We start from the raw sequence: 21,343 nt of genomic DNA on the forward strand, positions 1-21,343 counted from the left end.
GGCTGGCCGGCATGCTGAGGTAAACACCGCCGCGGCGCCGCGGGGCCCCGCTCCCGCCAGCGGGGACGCCCCTGGGCCGGCGGGGGACGCGGGCACAGCGCCCTGAGGCGGCACCGGGGGCATTTTCCGCCTCCTTCCCCCCGCCATGACGAGGCGCCATCATGGCCGCCGGGGGGGGACGGTGGCGCCCGCCGCGCGACACGTGGGGCAGCGCCGCCGGAGCGGGCCGGCCTGGCCAATCGCAGCCCAGGCCGGCAGGTAGCGACCAATCGCAAGCAGTCTCCTGCTCTACGCCCCGCCCCTAAGAGGCGGGGGTAGAGCTCGAGTCACGCCCACCAACGCGGCGCGACGGAGGAGGGCCACGCCCCCGAACGCCCAGAAACCAATGGGGAACGTGCGGGGGCGTGTCTGCGGGGCGGGGAGGCTATAAAGGGTTAGCGCGGCGGGCGGGAAGGGGTAAGATGGCGGCGTAGGGACGGCCGGCGTGATCTGCGCCCACTGTGCTGCGTCCGCGCAGGAGGCGGGCGGGTCCCCGCGCGGCAGCCGCGGGCGCTGCGAGGTGGAGCGAGGAGCAGCACGAGGGGAAGAGCGGCGCCGCCGGTGCAACCGCCGCCATGCCTAACATCAAGATCTTCAGCGGGAGCTCGCACCAGGACCTGTCGCAGAAGATCGCCGACCGCCTCGGCCTGGAGCTGGGCAAGGTGGTTACCAAGAAGTTCAGCAACCAGGAGACATGGTGAGGCGGGGCGGGGCGCGGCCACACTACAGCTCCCGGCGGGCCGCGCGGCGCTGCGGCGCTGGGGGCCCGCGGGGCGCCGCGCGGGGGCTCATGGGGGCTGTAGTTCTTGGGCCCTGCGGCCAGGCCCGGCCGGCGAGCGGCGGGGCCGCGCTCGGACACGTCCCTGGAGCGCTCCCGCCGCGATCCCGCTGCACCGGAGCCCTCCGGGACATCCCACCCCCTTTCTGCGGGCACAGACGGGGCTCCGTGCGGGCCAGGTCGGGCCGCGGTGCCCCCTGACCTCGAAGCCATGTGCGGGCCCCGGCGCTCGGGGCCTGCCCCGCACGGGCTCCCACCGGCGGGTCTGGGGCTTCCCCGGGGCAGTGCGGAGCTCCTGCGCGTGGATTTGTGTTGGAGCCGTGGACTTGGCCAGCCGGACCTTGCCCCCTCCGCCCCAACGCCAGGAGCTGATGGGACGGTTCCCGAGCTTCCACCTGCATTGATCAAGCTCTTCATCCTTAGTCCAGACTGCGATGACTTGATGCTTGACAGTTTTGTGCTTAGCGTGTAGCTGATGCCTTTAAACTACTCTGAAGAGCATCAGAGTTTTGAAAAATATTGGTACTTAAAAATACTGATAAATGCTACTTAAAAGTGTTGATAAAATTGTTCAGGAAAGAGGAAAGGCTCACACCATCATGCAACCCAGTCATGTAGTCTGTGTTCCCCCCAAGCTCTGAAACCTAGGATTCATCTTAAGTTACTTATCTATGCCTTGTAAGCCTTGCTGGCATCCTACATAAAGCTAAAAAAGAGGTTAAAAATTGTTCAGAGCTCTTAAAGCTTGCTTTGGAGAAGTACACTGAGCATGTCTACACCACGCAGTATAGTATGAAGAACCTTGACTGATTGTCCCAGCCCACTCCTTTCTTCTGGAGACACTATTTTTTATTTTCCAGGAGAATCCAGGATGTGCATAGAATATCAAGTTTCTCTTGCATGGGTATTGATTGTAATTGAAAACTTCAGAGGTGGTACAAAGAGTTGTAGAGGAGATGAGAAAAGAGCCTGTTTGATTTACAGCCTTTGCACTGTTTCACTGTCCTTTATTAACTGCTCTTTACCCACCCAGTTGGCTGGCCAGAAGATTCTTATGTCAGCAGATAATGTGACTTAAAGACCTAACAGACATCTTATTTAGCCCAATAAACTGACAGCAGATGCATCCCAGAAAGAGTAAGATTGTTTTAATGGAATAATTCAGATACTTTTGACAAGCAGTCTCTTGAATCAGCTTAATATTAGTCTACTACTAAGTACAGTTGGAGCTGACATTTGTGTGCTAATTGCTGTTACGTTTTAGAGTTCTCATTGACTGAAACTCTCCATAAGAGACTAATGAATGCTGTAGGTCAGTGTGCAGTAATGACAGCAGCTCACTGGTGGATTTTGAGAAGTAAGACTATAAATACCTAAAAGTCATCAAAAACGGGTTGAAGAGGAGAGAAAGAGCAGAGAAGGAAATATTAAAATTAGAATTCCACCCTGAGGAGCTCTATAAGTGAAGCCATTAGGATTGAGGTGGGTGATTGTTCATGGAGCTGGATGTAGCCTCAGTCTGCAGAGTGGGTGAGCACCTCCAGTGCAACAGGAAAGTAACCATGGAAGAGCTTTTCCTCAGTGGACTGACTTCTGGTTACTTCCAGGTCTGTAGCAGCCTCCTCTGAACTAAGATGATGGAAATGCTCAGTGGTTAATCTGTTTTTGGCATTGTTGCCCCATATGAAGCCTCACCCCCAAGACTGCTGCTGCCTTTCCCACTCTGTGTCTGGTGCAGGTGTCTCCATACGAGCACTGGAACTGGCATTTTGCTGCTGGCAAACAGGACCTTTGGCTTGTGTTCAGTCCCTTCATCAGCAGGGATTAGTGTACATTGCATCCAGAAGGAAATTAACCCCAAAAGCCTTTCCAGAGGGAAATGGCTGGAGGGCTTCTCCATTTGAGCCAGTGAAAGGCTGTTATGGCTCTAAATCTGATGGTTGGCTGCAGCGTAGCTTTGGTAGCAGTTTGACTCTGCTTTGTCTGCTGACTGGCCATGGTCCTTGCCTCCTTTACACTGCTGCTTTTAGAGGTGGTTTTACTTGTGATTCAGGGGAACAAGGCCTGCTCTGGGGTGTTTACATGCCCAGCTTGTGTTGAGATCAAGAGTACAGGCTGAGTGCTTTTAGCCTTGCTGGCTGGACCATTAGATTTGATGAGTGAGTGCTGTAAAATAGCTACTGAGCAAACAAACAGCAGTGTTGCTGCTAAACAGCCCTGATTATAGGACACTGTCCCCCACAGACCCCTGGCAATGCAGTGCCCTGGTTGCTCTGCAGGCACAGGTAATGGCTATGTTTTTAATTTGTGTGTTTGGCTACAACTCTCCCTTCCTCATCTGTTCCCAGCGTGGAAATAGGCGAGAGTGTGCGAGGGGAGGATGTCTACATCGTGCAGAGTGGCTGTGGTGAAATCAATGACAATCTGATGGAGCTCCTCATCATGATCAATGCCTGTAAGATTGCCTCAGCCAGCAGGGTCACAGCTGTCATACCCTGCTTCCCTTACGCTCGGCAGGACAAAAAGGACAAGGTAAGGGATGTGGCAAAGGGTTTCTGTGGGGAGGGTGAATGCACACCTTGAAAGTCCTGTCTGCTGGATGGGCTTCAGATGAAGTTTTATCTCCTCCTCTGCGTATATTCAACCTGTTTTAATTTCTTTGAACTTCAGGGCGTCGGACTGCAAATTTATCATTTCATAAAGATCCAGTTCTTTTTGAAAATACACCAAGTTCTAATCACCAGTTGATGAAAAGATGCAATGTTAATGAGTGCTCCTTTTAGTAACTGCTTGTGAATCATTGCCTGGAAGCAGAAGGCTGACATCTTGATGGAGGAGTTGAACTTGTCTTAAATTCTGGGTTTTTTTTCTGTACTAGAGTCGAGCTCCAATCTCTGCCAAGCTGGTTGCAAACATGCTCTCTGTGGCAGGTGCAGACCACATAATCACCATGGACCTGCATGCATCTCAGATTCAGGTAGGAGCTAAAATCAGGGAAGTATTTACCAGCTCAAGGCTGAGCTTCTGGACTGCCCTGCTTTCCAGTCATTGATTTTTTTTTTTTAGGCACAGCAGTGCAAGACTTGGGAATTTGGGACTGCAAGGGACTTGTAGCATCAGTCAGAAGAGGGTGGGGAGGTGGGTAACAGGTTCATCTGTAAATGAAATTATAGTTGCTTTTGATCAGACCAAGCATATTGAGTCTTATGTAAATGAAAGTTGAGCTAAGAAATGATCACTGCAGCTTTGTTGCCACTCAGTGACACTGTGTATTCTTAACTAGAACTTTGAGGAATTTGAGAGTAGAGCTTTCTGGTATTTACTGGGTTGCCATAGAGAAGAGAGCAGTTAGCTCTGCCCCCACATGTCCTGGCACAGCTGCTTGTGAGGGTTCTGTTGCCCAGGACAGTGATTTGATAACTTGCTGCTGGCAAGATGGGCAATCCCACTGGTATCCAAGCAGTGCCACCCTCCCACATAAGTTGGCTTTGGTTCTCCCCTGAGCTGCTGGTGAATTGAAAATCATTCATAGGCTTTGTTGGCTTATGAACAGAATAGTCTCACAAAGCAATTTAAGTCACGACCAGAGCTGTGTAAGGAAACTCTCAAGAGCGTGTGCCAGGGAGAGGAGCAGCTGCAAGCTGTATTTTTAGTCTTGTTTCTTTCCACCTTGAGCAAATGCCCTGAGACCAAGAAAACTCAGTGCAACTGAGAGGGGGTGTGGCCGAGGGAGGGGTGTCTGTTGTATGGCTGAAAACTCTGAATCCAGAAGGGGTAAGGTATCTACTGCCTGGTGAAGGAGGTGGCCTGGCCGTCTTTTTAACAGTTGAAAGTGCAGTCATTCACACTTCAGTATGTCTTGCCCAGAAATACTTTGTCTCAGATGAAAAAAAAAAAAAAATAAAATCCGTGGGGGACACAGCTGAGAAGACTTTCAGAAAGATCATGAACTAACCGAGCCCAGGGGGGGGTACACTCCTCCTTAAGAGCTCGGAGTTGATGTGTGCCACAGGCTTGACCTCTCACCAGCAGCAGTGGTGAGATTTAAAGGAATAATTTGTGTATATGTGCTTCCAACATCTGGCTGGTTTCAGCCTGGTTCTTGTAGCTGCTCTGTTGCTGAGCACAGAAGGAATAATGGTAGGAAGGATCTGTTACCCCTGTACCTTGGATTAAGTGCCCCCCACTCTCCTGCCTATTGCTCCAGGATTAACTTCTGTCATTTAGCGACCTTTGAAGTTTACCTGGAGGACTCTGCAGGGTCACTGTAATGCTGTGGAACCAGCTGCATTAGTTTAAAGGCAGATGTTACTCAAGCCTGTTTTGTATATGTGAACAGTTTGTGTAATGAGCTTTAGAGATTGACTCTGTAAACAGGCAGCCAGCTGCTCTGGAAATGAGTGCATTTGATGCTGGCTTTCTGCACTCCCCTAGGACAGAAGTAGTTCCATGTTGTGGAGGTGTTAGATGTAAAGTGTTACTTACGCTGCTAAACTATTCCTGGCTCTGAAGACTTCTTACATTACTATTCTGTGTATCCCAAAAGCTACTGCCCATACATTAAGGGAAGTAAAAAGGAAAGCTGAAAGCTGTGGAAAGGTGATGACTACATAGCTGACCACATAGAAGGCTTCTTACAGCTCTTTCTGGCACGTGACCTTCAGCTACATCTGTTCCTGTTGTCTTCCTTGCAGGGATTTTTTGATATCCCTGTTGATAATTTGTATGCCGAGCCTGCTGTATTGAAATGGATCAAAGAGAATATTGCAGAGTGGAAGAACTGCACCATTGTCTCACCAGATGCTGGTGGAGCCAAGAGGTAAGCTGTCAGACAGGCAGCTGGAGGTGCTGCTTCTGTGTCTACTCAAATTCCTAAGAGTGCTCGTGACCTTGTTTTTAAGAGACGTGTTCCTGCTGCCAGGCTGCCTTCCCAGACAGTCTGTGACAGCTAGTGAAGAGTGGTCAGGTATGCTTTCTAGGGAGTGTTTAGAAGGTTTCTTGGACTACATGGAGGATTAAATAGCTTCTAGGATTACAGCTGCATAGGTAGAAATTGTGCAATTGCTACATCCTTCAGACTGAAACAATTTTTTGTAGACGAGTAATTACTCAGACAAGGTGACTGCTGCTGGTTAATCATGCATTTTTATCCAGGCTGTTTTCTTTGCAGAATGAAGCTTAATCTACTGAGGCCTTTTCTTACTGTACTACTTTGCATTTGAATATCTAGCTGTGCCTTAAGCCTGCTGCCACTCTTCCTCTTCCCTGAGAGCGAAGAAGATAGATGGTTGCTTTCTAAAAAGCAGCAGCATATGTTATAGCACACTTCTATTTTGATAGCCTGACAATCTCCCATCTTTCTGCAGACAAACGTGCCAGTTTGTGGGCAGTTCAGAATGTTCCTAGGTGCTTTTGGGGAGAAACTAGGCTTTTCCATGATGCTTTTATGTAAGGTCTACATGTGAACAGCAAAGGGATGCATATGTGTCCTTGAATCCAAGACTGTCACACCAAAATGTGTGCTGATCTGATTCACATCTTCAGAGTGCTTCAAGTGGTGTGTTACAAACAGCCAGGAGGCACTAACACTGTAGGTCCCTGAACATCTTCCACAGCTTCATTGTGGTCCATGTATTGGTCAAGACCTGTATATTCAGCTATTTCTGTAGCTTGTTGCATAACACAGTATGGGAAGTGCCAAGTCAGCCAGATATAATCTGAATCCTGAAAAAACCTTCTCAAAAGCCACTTAAACTGAAATGTGTCGATGTTGGCTGGTGCAATATTTTAAGGAGATATGCAAAGCCAAATACTTCAGTGGAGAGTTTAGTTTGACAGTCTTGTGTAGGACTCCCAGAGTGATAAGTCTGATCTAGTGGGGGTAGGAGTCTACTTATCTCAAGTGCAGAATTTCTTAGTGCTGTGTGTATTTTGTTCCTTTCAGTCTTAATGCTTTCAAACTCTTCACTGTTCATCAGTATCAATATATGAAGTTTAGATCCCTCTGGTAAGGTTGTTCTGTGGTCACTTTAACAGGAATAAATAAATGTGAGGTGGTGGACTTGAATTTCCTGGATGTGTACTCCTGCCACTGTCACTGTACCAGTGCTTCTGTGCACAATGATTGAATGCTTACAAGAGTGCAAGTAGATTGCTGTCATAGCCTTAAGCCTTTACAGTGTACTGTTATGACAACTTCCCAAGTGTTTGGATCACCTCAGGTTTGCTGAACTTGCTGGTTAACGTTTGTTTTCACCTTAAATGCAAATTAGTTTACAGTGGTCATGATGAAAGACCTTTATCTTAATCTAGTTGCTGTCACTGGGAGAGATTATACCAGAGATTGCAAGCTCAGCTGCTCGAAGGGAAACTAAGGTGGCAGAGTGCCTTTTATTAATTGCTTGGGAGCAGCAACAGATGTGGTGACAGCTTCTCTTAGTGCAGTTTGTGCTTCATATTAAGAGGGATTTGACTGGAGCTGCTTTGTGGAGTTAAGTGTTGTCTGGAAACTGTTCTCTCTTCAGAGTGACCTCCATTGCAGATCGGTTGAATGTAGACTTTGCCCTCATCCACAAGGAGCGCAAGAAGGCCAACGAGGTGGATCGCATGGTGCTGGTGGGGGACGTGAAGGACAGAGTGGCCATCCTGGTGGATGACATGGCAGACACGTGTGGCACCATCTGCCACGCTGCAGACAAGTGAGTGGGGCTGCCTGCTGCTCTGCTAACTCAGAAACCCATTGTTAGGGGACACGTGTAATGAGTTAATCAGAGGATTTGCACGGCAGGTTTCGCCAAGTCTCCTACAGCTCCTTGGTTATCTCGTGTCATACAAAACGAGTAAAAAGCCCGGTTAAAGTTCTGCCAGAAAACCATATTTTTATTATTATTTTTTTTATTATTATTTGAGAAATACTTGTGCTGAAAGGAGACAATCACTTGTGTAGAAAGGAGACTAGACCATCACTGGCCATGCCAGGTAGAACCAGGTACTGTCTGGTCCATCAGCTGAAGATCATACATCTGAATTTCTATTACAAGTAAGCTTTTCAAACTTTGATATCATTCAAACCTTCTACACTAGAAACCACCAGCATATGCAGCATCATTAACAGTGTTAAAGACTCTATTAAATACAGTATTCAATATTAACACAGTTAAATACTAACTCAGTGTTAAATACTCTATTAAATACAGTATTCAATATTAATGCAGTTAAATATTAACACAGAGTTAAATACTCTATTAAATACAGTGCAAAAGTATTAACACGGTATTAAATATCTGCTGCCTTGTGTAGGCAAAATCACAGAAGGTGATTTGTATGATCTGTTCCAAATGTTCCAGAGCTAAGAACAATGTTCTTTTCAATGCATGCTTTGCCTGTGGTGGATTTCATGGTACTTGTTAAACTGTTTGGGTTTTTTTCCCCCCCCAAGTCAGTAGTGGGCTGGAGAGGGGAATCAAAGGTAGCCCGTCTCCTAAGCATTTATGTCAGCTTAATACCTGCTGAGAATTAATCATCCTTCTCCTTTACTTCCCCCTCACAGGCTTGTGTCAGCTGGAGCCACCAAAGTTTATGCCATCTTAACTCATGGGATCTTTTCTGGGCCAGCAATTTCTCGGATCAACAATGCCTGTTTTGAGGCAGTTGTAGTCACAAACACAATACCCCAGGAGGACAAGATGAAGCAGTGCCCTAAAATCCAGGTGAGCATCTGCTTTCTCTTCTGTCACTCCTTGGGGGTGGTAACACTTGGCTATTCACCTTTTGGGGGTGAAAATCCCATAATACTGTCTAATGCTGACAACAGTTTTATTGGTAGTGCAGTCAGCGTTGACTAGTTCTCTTGGTTCTATTGCTGTGGGGTAACAGGTTACAGTGATAAAATGCAGCTTCTAATCCAGCTCATCTCAAACAGTTCATTAAAGTAAATTTTTTTCAGGGCTTGTCTTACCTAGATCAGATCTCTGATTTAATGGGGCCACAATGTAAGCAAGCAGCTGGCTGTGTGCCCTCTGGAGCAGTGATGTGCTGATGACCTGCAGTACTGAAGCAGAAGTAAATAGGAACTTCTGACATCGGTGCTGACGGCTTTGTTGTGTATCTGTCACTTAATGCCCAGCTCTTTAAACAGAATATCTGGCCTGTGAAGCAAAGTGAGTGTGGTCTGGGGAAGGTGAATGCTTCCTAACAGCAGTGCAGATGAGCTGGAAGAGGGAGTCCCAGCCTTGTCCCATGGACATGCCTTGCTGGTTTGACCAAGAGCAGCTGACACAGCTCCACAGCACAATGCTCAGGTCCTGCTCCAGGAGCTCTATGTCTCTCCTGTACTGAGGAGCCCGGAACTGGACGCAGCACTCCACATATGCCTCACCAGGGCTGAGCAGAGGGGCAGGATCACCTCCTTGGCCTGCTGGCAACATTCTTCCTAATGCACCCCAGGACACCACTGGCCTTCTTGGCCCCAGGGCACACTACTGGTCATGGACAGCTTGTTGTCCCCCAGGACCTTCTCTGCAGAGGTTTCCAGCAGGTCACCCCCAGCCTGTGGTGGTGCCAGGGGTTATTCCTTGGCAGGTGCAGGATTCTGCCCTTGCTTTTGTGGAACTTCAGATAGTTTCTCTCTGCCCATCTCTGCAACCTGTCGAGGTCCTTCTGAAGGGCTGTACAGCACTTTGGGGTATTGGCCACTCCTCCCAGCTTTGTGTCACCAGCAAACTTGCTGAGGAGGTACCTGTGCCTTCCTCCAAGTCATTGATGTGTAAGTTAAACCACACTGGGCCCAATATAGAACCCAGGGACACCCCTAGTGACAGGCCTCCAAATAGACCCCGTGCTACTGATCTCAACCCTCTTGGATCTGCCCTTCAGCCAGTTCTCAGTCCATGTCACTGTCCACTCATCCAGTCTACACATCCTGAGCTGCCTATGAGGATGTGAGACTGTCAAAAGCCTTGCTGAAGTCAAGCTAGACAATAGCCACTGCTCTCCCTTCACCCACCCAGGTAGTTGTTTCATTGTAGAAGGCAATCAGGTTGGTCAGGCATGATTTACCTTCAGTGAATCCAGGCTGACTTCTCACCTTGTTGTCATCCTTGCAGACAGAGATGGCCTCTAGAATAAGGCATTCTATCACCTTTCCAGGGACTGAGGCAAGACTGACTGGCCAGTAGTTCCCTGGGTCTTCCTTCTTGCTTCCCTCCAGCCCTCAAGTCACCTCTCCTGATCACCACAGCTTTTCAGAGATGATCATGCATAGCCTGTCTCTGATGTGTGCCAGCTCTCTCAGCACTCGGGGGTGCATCCCATCAGGGCACAGGGACTTGTGGATGTCAAGTCTGCCCAGGTGTTTTCTAACCCAATCCTCTTTGACCAAGGGAAAGTCTTCCTTCCAGCATTCCTTTACCCTGGTCTCCTGTTTGTCAGTGCAGACCAATGCAAAGAAGGCATTCAATAACTGCCTTCTCTGCATCCCCTGTCTCCAGGGTCCTCCTTCCATTTACTAACAGGCCCACATTATCCTTTGTTTTCCTTTTGTTATTGATGTGTTTGAAAAAGCCTTTCATCTTGTCCTTGACATCCTTGGCCAGATTTAATTCCAGATGGGCCTTGGCTTCACAGCACAAATATCTAGGACACAGGCATTTGGAGAAGCTCTGGAAAGTGACTGGCACTGCTCAGACTCAGCTGGTACTGTGGTGTGAATGTAGCAGGTTCCCCACTACTGGGCTGCTGGTGGAAGGGAAGCTGAACTGTTTGAAGCTGCAATCAGTTTTAAGCTTTTGGAAGTACATTACAAGCTGATGGCAAACTCCTATTGGGTTGCATTTTTGTCAGCACTAACTTCTGCATGATATTCTTGCAACATCTAAAGCATGCCTGATGCTTCAACTACTTTCCAAGCTCCACACTACAGCTGGTGTAGGCAAAATGTTAAACTGGCAATCAGTGTGTAAATAGCTGTAGCCAAAGATTGCAATGGAGCAGTTTTCTAGGCTCTCATTTAACACCTCTTTTACTCTGACGTCTGATGTTCCATGTTGAGGAATACAGAACTAAAGGATTTCTCATGAGTCATATGCTCTGTCTGCTCTGCAGCTTTTGAGGGTTTTTTTTGCTTCCCTTCGTAGACAAACTATCTGAAAGACAGAGATGTTAAATATGGTTTTCACTTAGTTTCCTTAACATACCACGAACATGGTGCTTCTTACTGAGGGTACATATATAGAAATGCTGTAGCTCCTGGGTCTCAGAGCTGGGATTTGACTGAGACTCAACTTTCCCTCCTGGTTCCTGTCTGACCCCACCAGATGGAGCCAGCACAGCACCCAGGAGCTGAGCTGTGGCACAGCAGCTTCATTTCTCAGACTGCTGGCAGCGATGGTAAAATCTCTTGGCTCAGAGGAAAGAATCTAATCTCGATTTAGATTCCTCTAACTTCTCTGCAAGCTACACAAAGTGAGGCTTGGGGTACGCAGACTTAGGGAGTCTCAGCAAAGCAAAGTGGCAATAGACTCTAACACTGACGGACATCAACAGTCAAATAATATTTGTAGTGCTATATGTAGAGTATCTTCAGGCTTATATGTAATTAAATCCCAATTCTGTGTAGAAGTTATTTGCCTCCATCTGGTGCGTTATAAATGTTGGTGATGAGTTTATTCTTTAAGTTCTTCCTAACTTCCCAGATGTACTTCTAGGCTTGATGTCTTTTCCCAGTGATGCTGATCCACCTTTCTTCCCCTCCAGGTGATTGACATCTCAATGATCCTTGCAGAGGCCATCAGGAGGACTCATAACGGGGAATCTGTTTCCTACCTGTTCAGCCATGTCCCTTTATAACAACAGATGTCAGCTGCTGCTTGTATGGCTTTTTTTTTTTAAAAAAACCAAAAGTTGTTCAGCTTGTTGTAAAGTTCAGTAGAAGACTCTGCTTGTTCCAGTGCAGTTCTCCACAGCTCCTGCTTAAGTCAGGCTTACTGGCCCTGGTCCCAACACTGGGAGGCTGGAGGGGGGAAGCTCATCTCTGTAACACTCCAACTCCACCAGCAACCCTGTGCATGGGGCTCATCAGTAGTGTTGACTCAATTCTGCAGGTCTGTGGAGAGCAGGACTGACACCTGGCTAATTGCCACAATTATTTTGAGGGGGGGAGGGAGAGGGTTTGTCTGTGGGCAGGGTTAGATGATCTGGCATGTGCACCCTAAATTGTTTGGGAAGTAGAGCTCCCTAGGACATGTTGATCTGGATCTACAGCAAGAGCCCAAGAGACTGCTGGCTGTTTTACCACTGTACCTGACAGCCCTTGGAGAGTGGTTGGGGAAGGTTTGTGTCTTGGCCAAGCTTGACCCTACTTGAAGCCCTGGGATAAACCTAGGAGGTGGTTCTGCTACAGCTTCCTCCCATGAAAGGAGATCAGTGTAGCTTGCAAACTTGAATTCCTCTTATTGCTGATGAAATTAAATGCCCTTTAGTGTGCTACACAGCAAAGTGAAGGTGAGAGCAGAGTCTGTGCAGGGCTGTGTTAGCTCAGTGGGGAAGGTGCATCCTGGACAAGTGTTCTTTTCTCTCTTACATAGAGGACCCTTGGTGGTTGTGTGCTTCAGTTTCTAGTGCAGGCTAAAACCAGCTTCTCAGTTTCACAGCTTCCTGTTAGCCCTGCTAGCAACTAGAGAACTGCTGTCATGTACTGCAGCTGCACCTTGACCTGCTGTGCAAAGCCCTGACCCTTTTTTACCAGTACAGTAGTAAACCAAGCCTCTTTATGCCACAGTAGCATGGTTGTTGCATCTAGCAAGTGCCTGCTCAGACGCTGGGGTGACCTAATACACAACAGCTTTGTGTCCAGCTGGCTTAGCCTCTCATTGCCTGCAGTCCTGTAAGTTACTGACACATTGTTTGTTTGTCCTGCTCATTGTCTGCCTTGCCTTCAAAGTGTTGCTCCTTACAAAATATCTTAAGGCAAGGAGCACTGCAGGTTGCAGGACTATGGAACTCAAAGAAACCTTTGGAGTAGGTGTGATGCTGCTCAGGAGTGCTCACAGCAATGGTTCGAAGAGGCTGGTGATACATAAGTACTGGGAAAACTGCAGATCTAACACCAACCTGACAGGCCACAAAGTGCCTGAAAGAAAAATACCAAAACTAGAGCTGGCTGAGGCTCTTAGATGTAATAAGTATCATCTGAAACTTGAATACTTAGTAAATATACCAGACAATCGTAAGGTAAACTGCTGAGTCTCTCTTGAACTCTTACCGGTTTATAGACCAAGCATTTTTATTCTGGGGTTTTTTTGTTGGTTTTTTTTTTTTTTTATAAGCACTCCTCTTTTAATTGTTTTTGAGCTGGAGGAAGGGAAAAAGGGAAAAGAAGGAACTTGAAATTACTTTCTAGAGTAACCAGCATGGCTTTGAGAGGCTGGGGGCTGGGGTATAAGTGGAACTAACTGAAAGACTTGGTTAAAATCTAGGGAAGTACTTCTTTAGTTGTGCCTTTTACTGAAGACTTCTCTCCCTTCCTAAACTCCTGTCCTGTGGCAACGTTAACACTTCTATTAGTGTAGGGCTTTTCTTTTTTTTTTTTTGTATAAGAATTGGTGTTTTTGTCTGGAAACTGTGCATCTCTCGCTTCTTTGCTTTGCATCCTGCACTGAGCTCTCCCGAGAGTCCGTGATTCCGCCTCCTGTACAGGAGCCCCTGCTGCCACCCTGCTGCTGCCCTGAGAGCCAGGACTGCGGAGCAGCGCTGAGAGGATTTTCAGCAGCATTTGTGTTCAAAGTTAAGACCTGATGAAGGAATTAAACTTTTATTTAAAAACCACGGCCTCTGCCTGTAAGTGCTTCGAAAAACCTTAAGGGGATGTGTGAGTTGGGTCACTTGAAAGGCAGGCAGATCATGAAGTAGTTCTATTTGGAAGGGACCTTGGAGGGTCGTCTGGTTTAACCCTCGTGCATGGGTTGGCTCTGCTCAGGTTGCATGAAAGGAAAAGCATGGGACCAAGCTGCTTCTCTTAGTGAGCAGTGGCTTTTGTCTGTCTCTGCTTTCCTTGACTTAATTATTAGAGGCGGTAGTGCAGTTTCTCTTGTACTGTTTAATTATGTATCTGAGCGGATTTGTTCACATAATGTTCAGGTGGGGGAAGCATGAATAGTTTAACAAGTACAAATGAAGAATTTGTAAGTGTCTTGTACAGAGCTGATGATCAGAGGCAGCAGGATTATGTCTTGAGAAGCACTTGTTCTAACTAAACCCTGATCCTTTTTCTCAATGTGTATTGCAGACTGGGAAAGTGTAAATGAAGTCAGAAAGATGACATAACAGGTCTAGGGAAAGGTCTTTGGCCTTACAGTAGATTTCCAGGCCTAGATTTAACACGACCATGGCCTCAGGCAGACATTTGCTGAGGATCATAACTCGTTCATCTGTTAAAATGTCCTTCAGTACTGGCCAGTGAGTAAGTTTCTCCTCAAACAGCAGGGTGGGTGTTGTCAGGGTGATGTAACATTCACCTTCCTTAGATAAGAAACAGAACATGAGCTTTACAGCCAAAGATTTGTACACAGGTAACCATTTGTGTTGGTGTGTATATAATGTTTTCTTAGTTATCTTAATTAAATGTGCAGCTTGGAGTGAGGGAGAGCACGAACTTCAACTTCCATGTGACAGCACTGCAACTCTTAAAGTATGGGAGATGCACAGGTAGGTATGAGTACTGTCCCAAGGAGGTAAAGTTGTTCTGCTCTGAAACCTTCAGATCAGAAGGGATGGAGACTCTACCAAATTTCCTTCCCCAAATTAAAATACTCTGATACTTTTTAATTACTGAGCCCATTTGTAGGTAGGTTGTGGCTGACTTGTGCTATTAGAGCATGTGTGTCTGCCTTTAACAAATGGGTGTATTAAATCAAAGCACTCTTCTCCTTGCCCAGGATAGTCATGGATGTAGCACCAGGCAGCTGTGGGGAGGGTGTCCCTTCACTGCAGCGTGGGCTGGGAGGAAAACCAGCCCTAGAAGGGTGAATGGCAGAGAGCCAAGTTCCTGCAGTGTCCTCCAGGTCTGGGAGTGGTGTAGGGATGCTCATCCCTTAGCCCAGGTGAGTTCAGCTCCAGCAGCACCAGCCATGCTGTGAAGGGCTCATGCTGTCTTGAGCTCCCTGTTGCGGTGGAGGTGGTTCTTCAGCCTGTCCTGGAGAGCTGCTGGGGTGAGCATGGAGCATGCAGGTGCTCTGGAGGTAGAAAACAAGTCATTACTTCCCCAGGAGAAAATCCCATCCAAGTCATTGGCTGTGCTTTTGCAGTTGGAGACCTGGAAGAGCAGGACAGAGCTCCAGCAGCTCCCTGTGCCACGGGCACAGCTGGAGTGTGGCTGCAAGTGTGACAATGCTGATACTGGTGCCAGCAGCCACCTTGTGTCTGTCTGCTGCCTGCTGTTAATGCAGCAGGAGCAGGGAACACATCGATCAGAAGTCCTGTATCCCTGCCCAGCTCATCTTCCTGGGTAGCTGACACTAAGGCACAGGGTGGGAGCTGGGCTTACCAAGTCTGCCTTGCAAGGAGCAGGACTTGTCCACTGCTGGGAGCACGATGAGACACGTCTCAAAATAATTGTCATGGACAGCTCCCTCCGGTCTTGCTGGTGTACAGATGACTCCTTATTTCTTGGAGTCAGTGTTTCTATGATCTAGAGAAAGCAGCACCTTGCTGCTACTGGGCAAGGGGGAAACAGTGCTAACAACCAGCCCTTCCCTAAATTGCTAAGAGCAGCAAAATCCATGGGAGGAATGAGCCCTGCTATAAGACAACAGCTCCAGTATGCTGCTGCCTTCTTGGGGCTCTGCTCCTGGCCTGATGGATGTGAGGGGTCATGGCAGGAGGCTGGGGTTTAAAATGAACAGAAGAAAGTGAACTGGCCCTCCAGAGTGGCTCACAGCCTGGCAGGGGTGGCTGGCTGCTGTGGTGTCCTGCAGGCAGAGAGGTCAGGAGGCTGAAAACACCTCCCTGATCAGAGAAAACCTCCTGCCTCCTTCCGGTACAGAGGAAAAGGCATTCCTGGAAATGGCCATTGGGGAGGCTGTATCTGAGCTCTGGCAGCCTTGTTCTGTGTGAGATTTAAAACCCATCTAAAATGGCTGGCAGTCAGTCTGTGCTGTTTCAGGTCAGGGCTGTTTCCCCCCATCTGTTGATGTCTCAGTTCCTTAGTTATAAATTATTGAAAGCAGAAATGCCAAAACACGTAAGAAAGAAGCTGGTTGTGCGGTTACAGGAGGCTTTGCTAATTTGTCAGGGGGAAAAGCTCTTGCTGGGATATAAGCTCCTTTCTTGTTCTTTGTGCAAGATGGGTTTTAACAGCTCCCCAGCAGCAGCCCCACCTCTCTCCTGCTGGCAATGCACAGGGTTGGCTTTAAAGCTGCTCTGGTCATGGTTTGTGGGAGTGTGGTGGTGCCTGTGTGGCCGTGACTGGTTTGAGGAAGGGGGAGATCCCTTTCCCCTGCCTGCATGGCCACCGTGGTGGCTTTGTGCCCAAACAAAGACCCGGGGTTTCCAAAGTGCTGCAGCATGGAGGAGATGCAACACATTGCCCAGGGGCTGTGCCTCAGCTGCAGGGGGTGATCAGGTTTTTGGGTGCAGCTGGTGCTGGCGAGGGGCTGTGCACAGGGAGGATGGGCATCAGGTTCTTTTGCACTCGCTGCCTGCCAGGGACAAAAGCTACAGCAGACTGCAGCATCCATAAAGGAGAAGCGTGTGGAGAACAGGCAGGGAAAGAGGGGGAAGCTGAGGGGAAGGTGTGCACAGCCGGAGAGTAAACACGCAGTAAAACACTTGTCTGACTATTTGCATAAAGGCAGAAAGGATTTCCTGCACTCATTTTGAAACTGCATGGGTGGTTTTTTGCTTGCTGGCTGTGCAGGGAAAACGAGCCTTTTCTCAGCTCGGGCTGGGCTGTGTGATGCAGGCTCTGCAGGGTGGGTTTAAAGGATGCTTCTGGCTTTGTGGCACTCCCCAAACCTGGCCCTGCCAGGGGCTGCACCACCAAATCAGAACAGCTCTGGGAGCAGCCTGGCCTGGGGCTTCATCAGTGTCTTCTTCCTCCCTCCCCTGGGGGACAGGGAGTGGAGGCAGTTTGCTGTCCAGCCTTCTCTCAGAGGAGCAACCTGGCCTTATATCTTGGCCTTTGCCTTTTCAGCATTTGCCAGCTCTTGGTGTTTCTTGAATTCAGAGCCAGTTTTCTGGCTGGAGCAAGGAGGTGCCTCAGGGCTTGCGGCAAAGGGCCACCTCCGGCCGTGACCTGCTGTCGCTGGAAGGCACCAGGCCCTCCTGCCAAGACGGCAGCCGTCTTGCTAAAGAACACAAAGCAAGTGTTTCCTCCGGATTGCTAGGGATTTGCTCTGCAAAATCTCCAGTAAGTCCTGAGAGAAACCCAGGCTTGGGAGGAGGTGGAGGTGAGAGCTGCTGCTGCAGCACAGCTGCTACCTGTGGTGCTCTATAAGAGGTTCCTGCATGCCACAACACCAGGATGGATACACCAGGATCTCCGTAGAAGGGTTTTGGCAAACCTCATATGCAGTCAGGATGCTTTTTCCATCCCTTCATTCCTCTTCCCCTCATTTCCTTCAATACCTACAGGACCCTACTGCCAGGCCTCCTAGCCCTACAACCACTTTCCATCCTGGTGGCCAGGTGCCCCCAGGCTGCTGCTACCCTTCCTGCTGGGATCACATACGCTGCCTGCACTGACTCTTGGCTTTTTCCCACCAAAGGTATTTTTTCCACATGCACTCCAGCCCATCTGCACTGTCCTGACTGCTTCCCAGGCTTCCTGCACCCCTTGCCTTGCTGTGGCCAAGCAAGACCTTATGAGCAGGGTCAGCTTCTTGCCCACCCGTGCTGCTTCTTCTGCAACCCGATCTCCCCAGGAAATGCCATGGCCGTAAGGTGGGCACAGTGGCCGAGCATCTCTCACAAGTGTGAGAGTATGGTGCTGATTTTAGCCCACGGGTTTGCTTTCTTAACAATTCTGCTTCAGCAGCGGGTACATCCCTGGGCACATATGTGGGGCACAGCTGCCTCCCACTGCTGGGGGGCACCTGCTTCTGGGGCTGGGACAGTGGGCCCCACAGGGACCAGCCTGCTGCCTCCACAGCTGGCAACCTGGTGTGGGGAGCAGGGGTGGCTGCAGGGCCTGTTGTGATGCTGGGGGGCACTGCGGGGTGCAGCTGGGTGTTCGTGCTTGCAGTGTGTGCACCAGTGTTGTGTGGGTGTGAGGGGTGTGCAGGGCACAGGGTGGGTGTGCACAGGGTAGGTGTGCAGGGGCTGCATTAGGGGCACGTGTACATGGAAGGGGGGTGTGCGCAGGGTGGGTGTGAGGGGCTGGGTGTGGGCAGTCTGTGTGCGCACAGCTGGATGTGCGCAGGAGCGGGTGTGGACAGGCTGGGTGTGCAAGGCTGTGTGCGCATAGGACAGGCGTGTGCAGGGCTGGGGGGGCATGAGGGGTGTCTTGTGGGGCTGTGTGTGTGCAAGGAGCAGCAGGCGCCGTGTCCATGTGTGTGAGGGGCTGTGTGACCCGTGTCCCTATCTGTGAGGGGTTGTGTCCAGGTGTGTGTCCCTGTCCATAGGAGGAGCTGTGGGGGGAGAGGAAGGGGGGGCTGCGTGCCCTGTGTCCGTGTGTGTCCCCATATCTGTGAGGGACTTTGTGCCCCATGTCAGTGTGCGTATCTTAGAGGGGCTGTGTGCCCCGTGTCCGTATCTGTGAGGGGCTGCGTGCCCCGTGTCCGTATCTGTGAGGGGCTGTGTGCCCCGTGTCTGTGAGGGGCTGCGTGCCCCGTGTCCGTATCTGTGAGGGGCTGCGTGCCCCGTGTCCGTGCCCCTGTCCCGGGTGCCCCCCTCACACCCTCACTCGCTGCCCCCCTCACGCGCTCCCTCCCTCCCCTCAGCCCCTCTCGCGCCCCCGCCGCGGGGCACGGCGGGAGCGGCCGCCCCCTGGCGGCCCGCGCTTCCCGGCAGGCGCGGCGGGCGGGCAGCCAATGGGCGCTCGGGCTGGGCGGGGCCGAGGTATATAAGGCACCGCCCCTCACGGCGCGCGCCCCAGTCACACCTGGACGCGCAGAGAGCGGGACCGCTACCGGCAGCACATCGCATCCACCGCACCGCGCCCTCCGCACCGCAGGTACGGGCTGTGCCGCGGGAGGGGCCACGCGCAGCACCGCTGCTGCAAGGAGGGGCTCGCCAGGGCGCCCCGGGGTGGGGGCGGCGGGTGCCCGGGGGTACGTGGCTGCCTGGCGCGGGGAGATTCCCCTCCGCGGGTGCGGGGATGGGGAGCGCTCCCCCGGCGGGTGCGGGCACTGGGGGGCCGTCCCGCACGGCTGCTCCTGGCCCCGGGAGCGGCGCGGTACTCGGGGCGGCGGCCGCCCCGCCCTGCGCTATTGTCCGCGGCGGGGGCCGGGGGGGCCGCGCCGCCTTTGTCTGCCCGACCCCTGACTGCGGCGGGGGTCTCGCAGGCAAAATGTGCGACAAGCCAGACCTCTCGGAGGTGGAGAAATTCGACAAGAAGAAGCTGAAGAAAACCAACACGGAGGAGAAGAACACGCTGCCCTCCAAGGAGAGTGAGTGCGGGGCCGGGGGCTGGCGGGGCAGTGCCCTCGGGGGCCGGTCCGCCCTTTCGAGGGCCAGGGGCGACTGGGGGCAGCGGGGTTCTGAGTCGGAGGAAGGCACTGGCAGAGCTGTGTGCAGCCCGGGCACCGGGCATGGGCACACGGGGAGGGCTGTTGCTCCGAGCTGATGCCTCAGGGCATGGCTTTCCCGAGGACGGATGCAGACAAGTGCCCATCTTTGATCTCATGCTCGTGGGTATCTCATCACCTTCGAGCGTTCGCCTACCCCACTTTGGGTCAAATTATAAAACTGGGCGCCAGGGCCTGAGTGAATCCTCTGAAACCTTCTCCAGTGGGTACTTCCACAATAAAAAAAGAAAGCACCAGAGACTAATGGCCCTCCATTCTCTTGCAGCTATTGAGCAGGAGAAGGAATGTGTGAAGTCTTCCTAGAGAGAGATTGCCTGGCAGGAAGAACGACTACTCCAATTATTTTGCTTTAAAATGAATCATGTGGGTTTTTTTAAATTTACATCATGTACATGTGTAGAAGACAGCTATATCACTTAACACACTGTCCCACCCTTCTGGCAGCCTTGGCAGGGCAGGGACAAAGCGTGGTTCTCTCAGTCCATCAGTAGCCTGACCCGATGCCATCTCTGCTGCTGAGCTGGCTCCTCTGACAGCACTAATCCTGCTCTGGTGCAGTGAGGAGATGAGCAAGGGCCATGGAGGCTTCTGGAGATGGACCCCTTCTGCCTGGGGGAGTGGGGACCCTTTCTGGCCTGGCCTCACCTCTGGCCTGGGTCTGTCTTGCATATTCTTCACTGACAGTGTTCTGTAGCCTCACTCACAGTTTTTTGTCTTCCTTGGGGGAAAAAATGAGAAGTTTATTATAAAATAAAAAAATGTAATGACTTACCTATGGCTTGTGGCTTATTCCCTGGCAAAGGGTCTGGCTGTAGCTTGGCTTGCCCTGGAGGGTGGGGAGGTCTCTGCTGCTGCAGCAGTGCTGGCAGTTTTGTGTTGCTCAGGGGAATGGTGGGTTGGTTCCTTACAGAGTGAATCCAGCTTGGTGTTTGCCTGGGTCTCTGTTCCTGGTGGCCTGGGGGAGCTGGGAGCACTGCTGGTGTGACCGAGGCCACTGTGCTCCACCACCAGAGTGGTTTCTTCTTATGGTAGAGGTTTAACTGGGCCTCACTGCACATGTGAAGGCTGAGCCTCCTGCTTTGAAAACCTTGGTGTCCCCTGCCTAAAACCATTGTGGAGCTGGGCTGGGTCCTCATCAGCACAGCTGGAGGTGCTGGCAGTGGGGATGCTGGCCTGAGTCCTGCTGCTGTGGTGGCCAGACCACCTCTGCCCACCCAGAGCTCTCCCCTCACTGCCTGGCACAGCCCTTCTCTTCCCCTTGAGCCAATCTCTGCCCCTGCCCTTGATGGAAGGAGGTTTTTGCAGCCCTGTAAAGATGTGGTTTAATGCAGTAAGTGCCTTGGGTACCCTCTGTGTTGATCCCAGCCCTGCCTTACAGGTGTGGAGATCCCTGGGTCCTGCAGTTGCCCTCCAGCACAGTGTGGGTGAGCTCTGACAGTGCCTCCAAGTCTATGCTGAGGCTTTCTGGCTGCTACCACGATTTCCTCACCTCCACCTGGCCTGCAGGGTCACTGAATGCACCAGGCCAGTTATGGAGAAAGTGGAGGCAGATTGGCCTAAACTTGCCAACTAACAGTTTTGGCCAATGTCCTTAGTGAGCCTGGTCAGCTGGGACAAACACGGGCTGTTGTGCCTGTCTGGACACGGTGCCTATCTGCCTACTGCCTCCACCCACGCTGCCTGCCAAGGACTGCAAATAACCTGCCTGTGTGCTTGCCACTGCCTTCACCCCTTAAAAAGCAGACTTGAAGGAGCTGCAGGTAAGAGGTTGATGTTTGTGTGCTGT

At 50.8% G+C, this 21,343-nt stretch overlaps 2 protein-coding genes and 1 long non-coding RNA gene across 3 annotated transcripts; all 3 read left to right on the plus strand.

Moving 5' to 3' along the window:
* PRPS1 (phosphoribosyl pyrophosphate synthetase 1) lies at positions 1–13,639 on the plus strand. The gene is made up of 8 exons (XM_064669591.1): positions 1–19; positions 518–736; positions 3,166–3,349; positions 3,696–3,794; positions 5,512–5,636; positions 7,342–7,515; positions 8,367–8,526; positions 11,570–13,639. Exons 1-8 carry the CDS (start codon positions 12–14, stop codon positions 11,660–11,662), a joined length of 1,062 nt encoding a protein of 353 aa, XP_064525661.1. The 5' UTR covers positions 1–11; the 3' UTR covers positions 11,663–13,639.
* Positions 13,640–18,201: 4,562 nt separating this feature from the next.
* On the plus strand, positions 18,202–18,605 carry LOC135421291 (uncharacterized). Its single transcript, XR_010433952.1, has 2 exons — positions 18,202–18,361; positions 18,453–18,605. It is a non-coding gene; the product is annotated as an uncharacterized LOC135421291 (long non-coding RNA).
* A 247-nt stretch (positions 18,606–18,852) lies between these two features.
* On the plus strand, positions 18,853–20,328 carry LOC135421290 (thymosin beta-15A homolog). The gene is made up of 3 exons (XM_064669592.1): positions 18,853–18,983; positions 19,315–19,419; positions 19,823–20,328. Exons 2-3 carry the CDS (start codon positions 19,320–19,322, stop codon positions 19,858–19,860), a joined length of 138 nt encoding a protein of 45 aa, XP_064525662.1. The 5' UTR covers positions 18,853–18,983; positions 19,315–19,319; the 3' UTR covers positions 19,861–20,328.
* Positions 20,329–21,343: the final 1,015 nt, after the last annotated feature.

This window comes from Pseudopipra pipra, chromosome 13, assembly GCF_036250125.1.
Source record: "Pseudopipra pipra isolate bDixPip1 chromosome 13, bDixPip1.hap1, whole genome shotgun sequence".
NCBI lineage: Eukaryota > Metazoa > Chordata > Aves > Passeriformes > Pipridae > Pseudopipra > Pseudopipra pipra.

What these genes read in the sequence shown, in the direction of transcription:
- LOC135421290 (XM_064669592.1), top strand. Translation starts at nt 19,320, where the DNA reads ATGTGCGACAAGCCAGACCTCTCGGAGGTGGAGAAATTCGACAAGAAG. An exon ending in CACGCTGCCCTCCAAGGAGA is followed by an intron (nt 19,420 to 19,822) that starts GTGAGTGCGGGG and finishes ATTCTCTTGCAG; the next exon opens with CTATTGAGCAGGAGAAGGAA.
- PRPS1 (XM_064669591.1), top strand. An exon ending in TGCATGCATCTCAGATTCAG is followed by an intron (nt 3,795 to 5,511) that starts GTAGGAGCTAAA and finishes TCTTCCTTGCAG; the next exon opens with GGATTTTTTGATATCCCTGT. An exon ending in AGCAGTGCCCTAAAATCCAG is followed by an intron (nt 8,527 to 11,569) that starts GTGAGCATCTGC and finishes CTTCCCCTCCAG; the next exon opens with GTGATTGACATCTCAATGAT.